Below are 12505 nucleotides of genomic sequence, written 5' to 3' on the forward strand. Positions count from 1 at the left end.
AATCCTTTACTGGCAATGACTGCCTGAAGTCTGGAACTCATGGGCATTACCAAAGACTGGGTTTCCTCCTTTCTGATGCTTTGCCAGACTCCAACTGCAGCTGTCAGTTATTATTTGTTTGTGGGTCTTTCTGCCTTTAGTTTTGCCTTCCGCAAGTAAAATGCATGAGCAATTGGGTTTAGATCAGGTGACTGACTCGGCCATTGCAGAATATTCCACTTCCTTTCCTTCAAAAGCTCCCAGGTTGCTTTTGCAGTGTGTTTTGGATCATTGTGCATCTGTACTGTGAAGCGCCGTCCAATCAACCTTGCTGCATTTGGCTGAATCTGGGCTGACAGTTTATCTCTAAACACTGCAGAATTCATGCAGCTGCTTCTCTCTTCTGTCACATCATCAATAAACACCAAAGACCCAGTGCCACTGGAAGCCATGCATACCAATACCATCACACTGCCTCCACCATGTTTTACAGACGATGTTGTGTGCTTTGGATCATGAGCTGTACCAAGCCTTCTCCACACTTCTTTCTTCCCATCATTCTGGTACAGATTAATCTTAGTTTCATCCGTCCAAAGAATGCTTTTCCAGAACTGGCCTGGCTTTATCTGATGTTTTCAGCAAAGCCTTATCTGGCTTTTCTATTCTTCAGGCTTATGAATAGTTTGCTCCTTGTGGTCGGTATTTCCTCTCATGAAGTCTTCTCTTGATTTTAGACTTTGACAATGATACGCCCACCTCCTGGAGAGTGTCCTTCACTTGTCTGCAGTGGCGTAGCGTGGGTTGTCAGCACCTGGGGCAAGGCAAGTCATTTGCACCCCCTACACAAACCTACTAGACCACTACACAGACCTACCCCCCCCCCATACACTGACACCTACACTGACCCCCCTTCACTTACCCCCACTACACTGACGCATACACTGACCCCCCATACACTGACTCCCCCTTACATTTCTATACACTGACCCCCCATACACTAACACCCCCTACACTGACACCTATACAGACCCCCCTACACACTGACCCCTACACTAACACCTATACTGACACCCCCTACACTGACAGCTACACTGACACCTATACTGACCCCCCTTACATTCCCACATACACTGACCCCCAATACACTGACCCCTACACTGACTCCCCCTACATTTTCACATACACTGACCCCCTACACTAATAGCTATACTGACCCCCCCTACACTGACCTCCCCCATACACTGACACCTATACTGACCGCCACATACACTGACACCCCTACATTTCCACATACACTGACCCCCCTACACTGATCCCTCCCATACACTGACCCCCCCTACACTGATCCCCCCCCATACACTGACCCCCCTACACTGATCCCCCCCCATACACTGACCCCCCTACACTGATTCCCCCCCCCCATACACTGACCCCTACACTGACTCCCCCTACATTTTCGCAATACACTGACACCCTACACTGACCCCTACACTAATAGCTATACTGACCCCCCCTACACTGACCTCCCCCATACACTGACACCTATACTGACCCCCCTACACTGACCGCCACATACACTGACACCCCTACATTTCCACATACACTGACCCCCCTACACTGATCCCCCCCCATACACTGACACCTATGCTGACCCCCCTACACTGACACACCCTCCTTTACACTGACCCCCCGCCCCCATACACTGACACCTACACTGACCCCCCCTACAATGACAGCTACACTGTCACCTATACTGACCCCCTTACATTCCCACATACACTGACCCCTACACTGACTCCCCCCTACATTTCCACATACACTGACCCCCACTACACTGACCCCTACACTAATAGCTATACTGACCCCCCCATACACTGACACCTATACTGACCCACCTATACTGACCTTCCCCATACACTGACACCTATACTGACCCCCCTACACTGACCGCCACATACACTGACACCCCTACATTTCCACATACACTGACCCCCCTACACTGATCCCTCCCATACACTGACCCCCCCTACACTGATCCCCCCCATACACTGACCCCCCTACACTGATCCCCCCCCATACACTGACCCCCCTACACTGATTCCCCCCCCCCATACACTGACCCCTACACTGACTCCCCCTACATTTTCGCATACACTGACACCCTACACTGACCCCTACACTAATAGCTATACTGACCCCCCCTACACTGACCTCCCCCATACACTGACACCTATACTGACCCCCCTACACTGACCGCCACATACACTGACACCCCTACATTTCCACATACACTGACCCCCCTACACTGATCCCCCCCCATACACTGACACCTATGCTGACCCCCCTACACTGACACACCCTCCTTTACACTGACCCCCCGCCCCCATACACTGACACCTACACTGACCCCCCCTACAATGACAGCTACACTGTCACCTATACTGACCCCCTTACATTCCCACATACACTGACCCCTACACTGACTCCCCCCTACATTTCCACATACACTGACCCCCACTACACTGACCCCTACACTAATAGCTATACTGACCCCCCCATACACTGACACCTATACTGACCCACCTATACTGACCTTCCCCATACACTGACACCTATACTGACCCCCCTACACTGACCGCCACATACACTGACACCCCTACATTTCCACATACACTGACCCCCCCTACACTGATCTCCCCCCCCATACACTGACACCTACACTGACACCTATGCTGACCCCCTACACTGACACACCCTCCTCTACACTGCCCCCCCCCCCCCCCAATACACTGACAGCTACACTGACCCCCCCGTACACTGACAGCTACACTGACACCTATACTGACCCCCTTACATTCCCACATACACTGACCCCTACACTGACTCCCCCCTACATTTCCACATACACTGACCCCTACACTAATAGCTATACTGACCCCCCCATACACTGACACCTATACTGACCCACCTACACTGAGCGCCACATACACTGACACCCCTACATTTCCACATACACTGACCCCCCCTACACTGATCCCCCCCCATACACTGACACCTATGCTGACCCCCCTACACTGACACACCCTCCTCTACACTGACCCCCCATACACTGACACCTACACTGACCCCCCCCCCCCATACACTGACAGCTACACTGACACCTATACTGACCCCCTTACATTCCCACATACACTGACCCCCCCATACACTGACACCTACACTGACCCCCCCCCCTCCCTCCCATGTCCACTTCCCCTGCACTGACACCTATGCTGACCCCCCTACTACACTGACACCCCCCCCCCCACTTCCCTGGGGGCAGGCAAGACATCACTTACCTTGTTCTGTGCCAATACACTGGCGACTCGAGGAGGGGAGAGACAGCATGTCGGTGGCCGGCCGGACAGCAGGGGGAGACTCCGGAAGCGGTGCTGCACATGCACCGCGCCACAGACTGGCATCTTCATCCACGACCAGCCCCGCCCCCTGGCCGCATGACACCTTTAGCGGTCCGCCGCTCGTCTTGCACAAAGCGGCGGCCACTGAGCCAAGAGGTGGAGTGCGGGCGGGCGCCGGGCGGGCAACTTCAGCATAAAGGGACACTTTGATCCCGCCGATTGCGGGCGTGGGATGCGCCCCCCTAAATGTTGCGCCCGGTGCCAGTGGCCCCCCCTGCACCCCCCACGCTACGCCACTGCTTGTCTGGATGTTGTAAATGGGTTTATCTTTACCATAGTGAGGACCCTGAGATCATCCACCACTGTTGTCTTCCGTGGACATCCAGGTCTTTTTATGTTGCTGAGCTCACCAGTGTGTTCTTCTTTCCCCAGAATGTACCAGACTGTTGATTTGACCACTCCTAATGTTGCTGCTAGCTCTCTGATGGATTTGTTTTTGAAGCCTTACAATGACCTGCTTCACTTGCATGGACATCTCCTTTGGACACTTGAAGTAGGTTCACAGCAATAGATTGCAAATGCAAATAACACACTTAGACTCAACTCCAGACCTTTTCCTGCTTAATTGATGAAGAAATAACGAAGGAGTAGCCCACACCTGGCCATGAAATAGCTTTTGATTCAATTGTCCAATTACTTTTGGTCCCTTGAAATGTACATACCCTTAAATTAAACCTGAGAGTGTGCACTTTCAGCCCATATCCATATAACTATAGCTTAAATACGTTTTGGTAAATACCTGAAAAAATCTAAAATTGTGCCTGTGTCCAAACATACTGTATATGAACCTAACTGTATATAGCTCTGACAATTTACACAGCACCTCACATTTATACCAGGGGCGTAACTACAGGGGTTGCAGGGGTTGCAATTGCAACCAGGCCCCATGCTCCAGGGGGCCTGTGTGGCTCCCCTGTACACCTGGATAGGAGGGGTGGCGGGGGCAGCATGTAGAGAAATCACTGTCCTCCTTTCTCCCCCTGTAGCTATAGTAGGAAAATGGAGGAGATTGGTCCCTCGGTATGCTGCCCCTGCCACTCCTCCTATCCAGTTCACTTGTGTTCTGCTGTCTCTGGGCCCCTGTGTGCTCCCCTGGTCCCCCCCCCTACTGTGCTGCCCCCCCTTTACTGTACCCCCCCCTCTCCTGTCGGCTGCTGCAGGGGATGTGTCACAATAGAGAACCAGGAAGGGGTCGGTAAATATGTAATTTACCAGCTCCTTCATTTTCCGAATGGACAGAGTTATAGTCAGTGGCATTGTAAAAAAATAAAATAAAATGATAAAAAATAATACAATTAAAATACCAAAAAATAAAAACTTCTGACATCAGTGGAAGAACTTCCAGGATCGCAAAGGTCACACTTGCGACTGGGCCCTGGCATTCCACCACCGTGGGGAGGCCCCAAGATGGCAGGAAGGGGGCCCACTGCAGAACTTGTGAAAGGGTCCCACAATGAGGGTAAAGGTCCCCAGGATCAGTGAGAAGAGCGCCAGACTTGAAGAGTAGGGCCCCGGCCAGGTGTCTAGGGGGCCCTTCATGATTTCTTGCACCGGGGCCCTGAAGATTCTAGTTATGCCTCTGATTTATACTATATTTTTTTACATTTAATCATGTACTTCATTCTGTTCTCTTAGCATCTTCTCACATTGCTTAGGTTTCAGATTTACCTAAAAATTATATTATTTTAATGTTATGTCTTCTCTGCTTTCAGCCGCTGTTGATACCTCCGCGCCAAAGACTTTGTCAAGCAGTGTTAAATGTAAGTATCTTTTTAGATACTAAACTTTTTTGTTTTTTAATACTACTCTTTTACATTACATATTTCTCTGGGAAAGTTTATTCTTTCAAACTGGATGTTTTGTGTGTCCAACCAAAATGTTTAGCTTTGGATAAAGCATGGAAGGGTTAGTACCTCCATCTGTGGTTTTTTTTTTATCTAAGGCCTTTTGAGGAGCTTTTCCATACTTCCCATTCTTGCTGACAACATTAGAATTGTTGGAAAATCCCCAATTTGAACCAAGACAATAATAATATGTTAATTTTGGTCTTCCCTTACCCCACTAAATAAAGTGTTTTGTCTGCTGTATGTGGCCCTATTTGAGATTTCTCTCACTTCTTGTCTTGGTGAATAGGAAGTGAATGAAATATCCCCAACAGAGCTTTACAAAGCAGTAACAATCTAAGGTTTTATGTCAAATATCCTAATACATCTATATTAGCCAAAGAAATACAAAGAATGTTGCCTTTTTTTCCCTCTCAGTCCTGAGATTACGTGGTCCTGCCAGACTGTGTAGCCAGGCTAGTAACCTAAACTCAGGAACCTGCATGCACTATATCTGGTCTCCCACAGTACACAGAACATGGAAATGCAATTATTTAATAAATATAAACTCCTAAAAGGAAAAATACCTTCACTACACTACAGATATATTATATCCCTTTCCATGCTAAAACTGTTATTGAATCATATATGATTTACAGTATCATATGGTAACACCACCATTTTAAAATTAATGTTTTGCTACAATGTTGTATGATCAGCTGATGTTTTAACCACTTTAAGATCGGAAGATTTTGCTGCTTAATGACCAGGCCCCATTTTGCGATTCGGCACTGCGCTACTTTAACGGACAATTGTGCGGTCGTGCAAGGCTGCACCCAAACTAAATTGATGTATTTTTTCCCCACAAATAGAGCTTTCTTTTGGTGGTATTTGATCACCTCTGCGATTTTTTTATTTTTTTGCGCTATAAAAAAAAAGCGACAATTTTGAAAAAAATAACAATATTTTTCACATTCTGATATATAACATTCCCCAAAAAAAATTTTAAAATCAAAATTTTTTTAACATTTTAGGCCAATTTGTTTTCTGCTACATATTTTTGGTAAAAAAAAATCGCAATAAGCGTATTTTGATTGGTTTGCGCAAAAGTTATTGCGTTTACTAACTACAGGAAAGATTTATGTCATTTTTATTGTTTTTGTTTTTTTACTAGTAATGGCAGCGATCTGCGGTTTTTTTGCGGGAATGCGACATTGCGGTGAACAGATCGGACCCCTAACTGGCATTTTTGACACTTTTGGGGATACCAGTGACATTACTACAGTAATCAGTGCTAAAAATATGCACTGTTACTGTAATAATGCCATTGGCAGGGAAGGGGTTAATACTATTGGTGATTAAGGGGTTAAATGTAAGCCTAGGAGAGTGATTCTAACTGTGGGGGGGTTGGGCTTTTGAAATGATCACAGAGACATGCGATCCTATATAGCAGGATCACATGGTCTCTGTGATCATTGCAAGGAGAAGGACGGGCGGCTGTGTTTACATCAGCCGTCCGTCCTTCTCTGTCAGCAGGGAACGATTGCCGGTGTCAGGCGGCGATCGGACCTGCCTGATGCCTGCACTGGCTTCCCCGCTGATGATCGGGGGCTGGAGCGCGCCGCCGGCGGCGCTCGCTCACCCCCTAGCTCCTCCAAAGAGAGATAACGCATATTCACGTGATTTTGCCTGTAGCTGCCACACTGCTGACGTAAATAGGCAGTGCAGCGACGGCAAGTGGTTAATATATTGGAGCCTCATGTGAGGTTTCCTTTCTTTTTTTAACTGTGAACAATAATAAAAATGTATATTTTTATATAACAAATGTAAAAGATTGGTTGCCGTAAAAAAAGTCTTACAAAAAGAGGAATTTAAATTTCTTAGCTATAAACTGCTAAATACGAGAAAAATATATCACAGCGCAAACAATAGTGTATGATAGTAAAGTGATTACATTCTACTCAAAAAAACTCATAAAGTGCACCGTGCAATTATGTGCAAAAAATGGGGTGTAGAAACCATGTAAACATATACTATATAAATATAATTAAAATATATAAATATAAAGTGCCAGTCCAGATGTAATAGTTGTTTAAGATCTCAGTAGATGATAAGATGTACACAGTTCCAAAAAATGTCTCACAAGGGTGCTGGAGTGCCAGGAAGAAAGTGCACAAAACATGCAATCTTTTGTGGTGCAGTGAGCCAGTGCCGGACCTCCCCCTTTGGGTGTTCACTTACCGGACAATGGTGACCCCTATGCTGTATAGCAATAGAGATCGACAAGGCTTATGTCCTAGTAAGGAACCGGCTATTACAACTCCTCCAAGGCGAATGTATCTCCACAGATGTAAATGCCCCGATACATGTATTGGAGAAAAGGATGCTCATATAGTGTAAATCCGATAAAAGATTTTTTATTGTGCAAATAATGAAAATAAACTCACATTTTGTTGCTAAGTAAAAGGCATATAGGTTGAAATTCTCGTCCTTCCTGGTAGCAGGTGCCGCTAGAACGCCCCGTGGTTTCGGCGTGCGTTCCACCGCACCGGAAGTGACGTATCGCTAGGACGTAGACCGGAAGTGCGTCGACGCGTTTCGCCCTCCCCTTCCGGGCGTTTTCACAGACGTATTTCCTAATAACTGCTAAATACCTTTTCTCATCAGCAGTATTTAGCAGTCATATGACTTCTATCAGTGTCTGGCCGAGCACTGGTTAAAGCTTGTAGGAGGAGTTTTCATTCTCTTCTGACTGTCCTATGAGGCTGCATGACTCCTAACCCTCTGTCTGGACAGTACTGATTGGCCCTGCGCCGATCACATGCACCCTCCCAAGCAAAAAAAAAAATCTCTAGCAATACACCCATAACTGAGCATGTGCTCGGTGCATGTACCCAAGGCTCTGTTCTATCAGCAGATGGATTGGGGACTGTGGAAGAAGGGGAGGATCAGAGAAAACAGGATCAAACAGTGTTTTTACACAATGCGCAGGATTAACCCCTTAGGTTCCACAGTGAGTATAAAAAGCATGCTTTACTCCATATACAGACTGATTTTACTGTTGGGTGTTTAGTAACACTTTAAGCAATAAAGCTTAGTCCTTCCCCAGCCACAGCCTGTAATTGGACGGTCAATGGACAGGAGCAGTTCACTGATTTACTAACACCATCCTCATTCTATTCCTTGCCAGCTCATATGTATGCAGCACACATGATTAGCTTCTAGTGCCCATCCTCTCTCTCACAGTCTGAGTGCTGCTGTACAGGGGATAGATTATGTCAGATTCAGATATTTACATTGTATAGAGCAAAAGGGAACAATTTATTGTTAGAGTTTACATACACTTTAACAGATGAAAACTCAGAAAATTGGAGTTCAGGGTTTATACAACATGTCTTCAACATGTCTAATAATATGAAAATAATTCCTATACCCTAACCCCAAATGGAAACCTTAACCCTTATCCTTAAAAAGGTAACTCTACTTTCTTGAGGGAAAAAAAAAAAAAAAAAACAATAATAGTATAGCATATACAATTGCAACTTAAGTCATATTGTAATTGAATGTTATTAAAAATGACCTTTCCTTATCAATCTGCAGCTCTGTATTTTTCTGTAAAATGCATTGCAATTTGGCTACCTGGAGAAGTTTTGTACACACAATGTGTACAGAATGCCCCCCAGAAACATAATTGCCTGCCGTTGTGATTGGCTCACTGATTTTCCCAGAAGTCTGCACTAAGCTACAAATCAGATTTCAGGCATCCCCTGCAACAAAGATGTCATTTTTGGTGAGATACTTTCAATATAAAATCACATCTAAAGGGATGCAGACCCCGCAATTTTCCTCATTAGAGCCCTGTAGGTGCAGCAGCTGGTTAATAATTAAGAAACCACTCCCATTAGATTCACTTACCACATGGACACAGACAAACACACAGGGATTGCTTCAGAGTAACAAAAGGAAGGAATCTGCAACAAAGTTTGTTAAAATCCTTGCAATGTGCATAGATCACCCAGAGGGGAATGTTTTGTTTTTTTTTCCCTCAACAACAGTTGAGTTTATTTTTAAGTCTCATACTAACTATATCTATGAATCCAGAATTTAACTCTAGATTAGCTGTGCTGCTATAGCAACATGTTTTATTTTTCACTTGGTATGTTCCTTTGTGTCCCCCTGTGTTTAGTGTGGTAATAAGTGCAGTCCTACTCAGACATTACCAGTCTTCACATGTTCTCCTGTTAGATTCATTTTGCCTTGCTGTGTTAAGATGTCCCTGTAGAACGTCAGACTTATGATCCTGAAAAGCTTTTTCAACTGCAAAGAATGCCCAAATTAGCCCTGGATTTAACTCTGAGTTTTCTTGGTGAGTTGATTTCATGAGTATCTTGTCGAGTCAACAAGCTGCCATACCATCTGCACAGGCTGGGTCTCAGGAGGTGTGTCTTTTGCATAAAGTGACATCTAAAACAGAAAATTACCTTGGAATTTCACGATTGGATGTCAAAGGACACCTCTTCACACTGAGATAGCACAGTACCAACAAGCAATGCTGATAACTCGATGTGCAGTCTCCTCTTGGTTCCTGATTTTCACTAGTTAGGTTAGCTTTTATGGTTTTATCAGTGACATCATTTATTTAAGCCTTCTAAGGTCTAATCTGGAAAATATATTTGGGCATTAAGAAGTAAATTACCCAATGATTTTGACTTTATATATATTATTGAGAAGTCTTCACACAAAAACCTAAGGGAGCAGGTAGGCAGGTTGCCTACTGTGCATGTAGATAGAGCCCGGCTGCCCAGGACAGGAGGGAAGGGGTTAATGTTTTTGCCACCTTTTTCCCCTTTTCCCCATTATGGTAAAAGGGGTGCATGTGAGAACCTGGCATATTATTACAGAACTTGGGTCCCTAACCACAATATGGGGTATGTGTAACATCACTACTGCAAAGGTTTATGAGTTACTACAAGGAGAAACAGCAACCAGTTATTTGTGTGGTACCTGATAGGTGACAGGTTCTCTGGTAGTGAGGGGGTCGGTGTGTGGACTCCCTCCCTAGCTATTCGTCAGGCACCGGGAGTGGACCAGCGTTACAAAGATATAGGCCTGGTCATTTGGTACAAAAAGAGAAGAGCTAAGTGAGAGTACGTATGAAGTCTGTGCTATGTGCATGGCGGAACTCCATTCTGTTACTCGGAGTGAGGTAACAGAGGTATGCTAACAGGTGTAGTGGGCACTGGCTCAGCCTGTCCCTCCGAATGCAATACATACATCAGCTCATGTTTGTAGGACATGGATGAAGAAGCTTAAGAAGAAAATCTGTGTCGTGGGTTCTGCACACATGTGGCTCATCATTGAGTTAGGAGACACCTTAATGTTTGACTTTTCACTTGGTGCCTAGGCCTTATTGTGCACGCCATCGGGCGAAGTGTTACCCAGTGCATGGGTCAGCATCCCCATTAAATGCCTGGTGCAGCCTAAAGAACCCACCCTGAGAGGAAACCTCTCATTTGACCCTTGCTTGACACCCAACAAGAGAGGGAAGCATGGAGGACATGACGGACAACCGGTCAGACCCCCCTTAAAAGTGTATCGGAGTAGTGTATAAAAAAAAATAAAGATTTTTATTATCAGAAAATAAGGATCACAGACAAAAAAATTATGTACATTTGAAACAGGGCATATTGACAGTTAGACATGCACAGGGGTGCCCAGAAAGGCCAGTACCTTAAAAACATAAAATACCCCATCTGGGGCCTTATACTAAATACTTTATCACCCTTTTCCCCTATTCCTAAGCCCCCGTTCACACTGACAGGTCGCCTGACAGGTCGCCGTAGGTCGCCTGGCATAGAGAAGCTGTGGACCCGTTCTAATAGGAGCGACAACAGTCGCTCCGACTTAGAAAAAGGGTCCTGAGCTTCTTTGGGACGACCTGGAGCGACCTGCATTGACTTCAATGTTATGAAGTCCGTGCCGGCCGCTCCGAGGTCGCCCCCGGAAGTCGGATAACCCCAGTGTGAACGGGGCCTAAGAGTCTGATATTTTGTTTTTTAAAACAAAGAATAACAGAGGACGATACCATAAGTACCCCATTGCCCCTCCCCTCCCATCCCTCTCCTTGAGACACCCCCATCATCCTGTATGAACAAGGAGGGAACAGGCCTCATCCTTTGAATATACCAACTACTTACAATATATATTGGGCAGATGTGGACCAGGCAAGAGAGCCCAAGCACTGTGAGTCAGACAAGGGCCTATCAAGATACGTTACTCATGCAGCAGTATCCCCCCCCCCCACCCATGTAGTTATCTCAATTATCTGTCTCTCCCCCTATAGTGTCCTTAGAGTCCACCCAATGAAACCACACCGTCCTGAACTTCTTGAGGTAACCCCGTGCCTCATATGTCATACGGTATAGCAGAATGTCATCCTCTATTACTTTCATCCACATCCCCAATGTAAATGTTTCCATAGATATCCACCTCCTTGCTATAAGCTTCCGCACCACAAAATAATGATTTCTAAGGAATAGTCGGGTATATACATCCAACTCCTCATGTTCAAAAATTCCCAATAGACATCCCAAGGGAGAGCATATGTATTCTGTTCAGAATGGGTGCCGCTGTTGGAATACCATGGGCCGGCAGGGGGGATTACTCCATCCACCTTGTTTGTGCAGAGAAAAAAAAAATGGCACACTCTTCAAACAATTAATAAAATTACAAATACGTTTTCCTTAGTCAAGCTGTGCAGTGAATCGCCAGTCCAGTTTTGCATGAGATTTCAGTAATTGCCTGAAGATCTACTTTAAATTTTACAAAAAACGATATAATAGTTTCCCATACTAGTAACTGCCAGATTCATATGAAAAAATCTGAACTAACAAGCCTTCATAGAACATTCTATGTGACAACAGAAAACTGTGGAATCTATATGACTTCTTTCCTTATCGCTTGGTAAGCATTCTATGTAAGCGTGCGATCCACACCTGAAATTACAAAAGGAAACATAAGGGCACGCACGCAGGAAAATAATGTGATTTAATGCATTTTCATGTTATCGTGTTCTTCATTTTCCTGACACTGCAGTTTGAAGAGTAGCTTTCAAGCATGAGCCTCTCCTAAAGAGTTTCTTATTTTTTATTTCTCTTTGTAACGGTCAACAGAAGAGTCTCATGACATGGGTTATACGACTAGACAGGAAGGCAGAAAATATGGAATTGTGTCCATGTTTGATTG

The 12505-nt window shown here is 45.3% G+C and overlaps 1 protein-coding gene across 1 annotated transcript in view; it reads left to right on the forward strand.

Annotated features, from left to right (window-relative positions):
* The window catches only part of LOC309549463 (spermatogenesis-associated protein 7 homolog), a gene marked incomplete at its 5' end in the record, with an annotated part of 344986 nt that overhangs the window by 107886 nt on the left and 224595 nt on the right, over positions 1-12505 (forward strand). The window contains one exon of the mRNA XM_082249761.1: positions 5150-5197. Within this exon, the coding sequence (XP_082105887.1) occupies positions 5150-5197 (48 nt within the window). The remainder of the gene's footprint in view (positions 1-5149; positions 5198-12505) is intronic.

The sequence above is a fragment of the Pelophylax lessonae genome (assembly GCF_965119305.1).
Source record: "Pelophylax lessonae genome assembly, chromosome: 3".
Classification (NCBI taxonomy): Eukaryota; Metazoa; Chordata; class Amphibia; order Anura; family Ranidae; genus Pelophylax; species Pelophylax lessonae.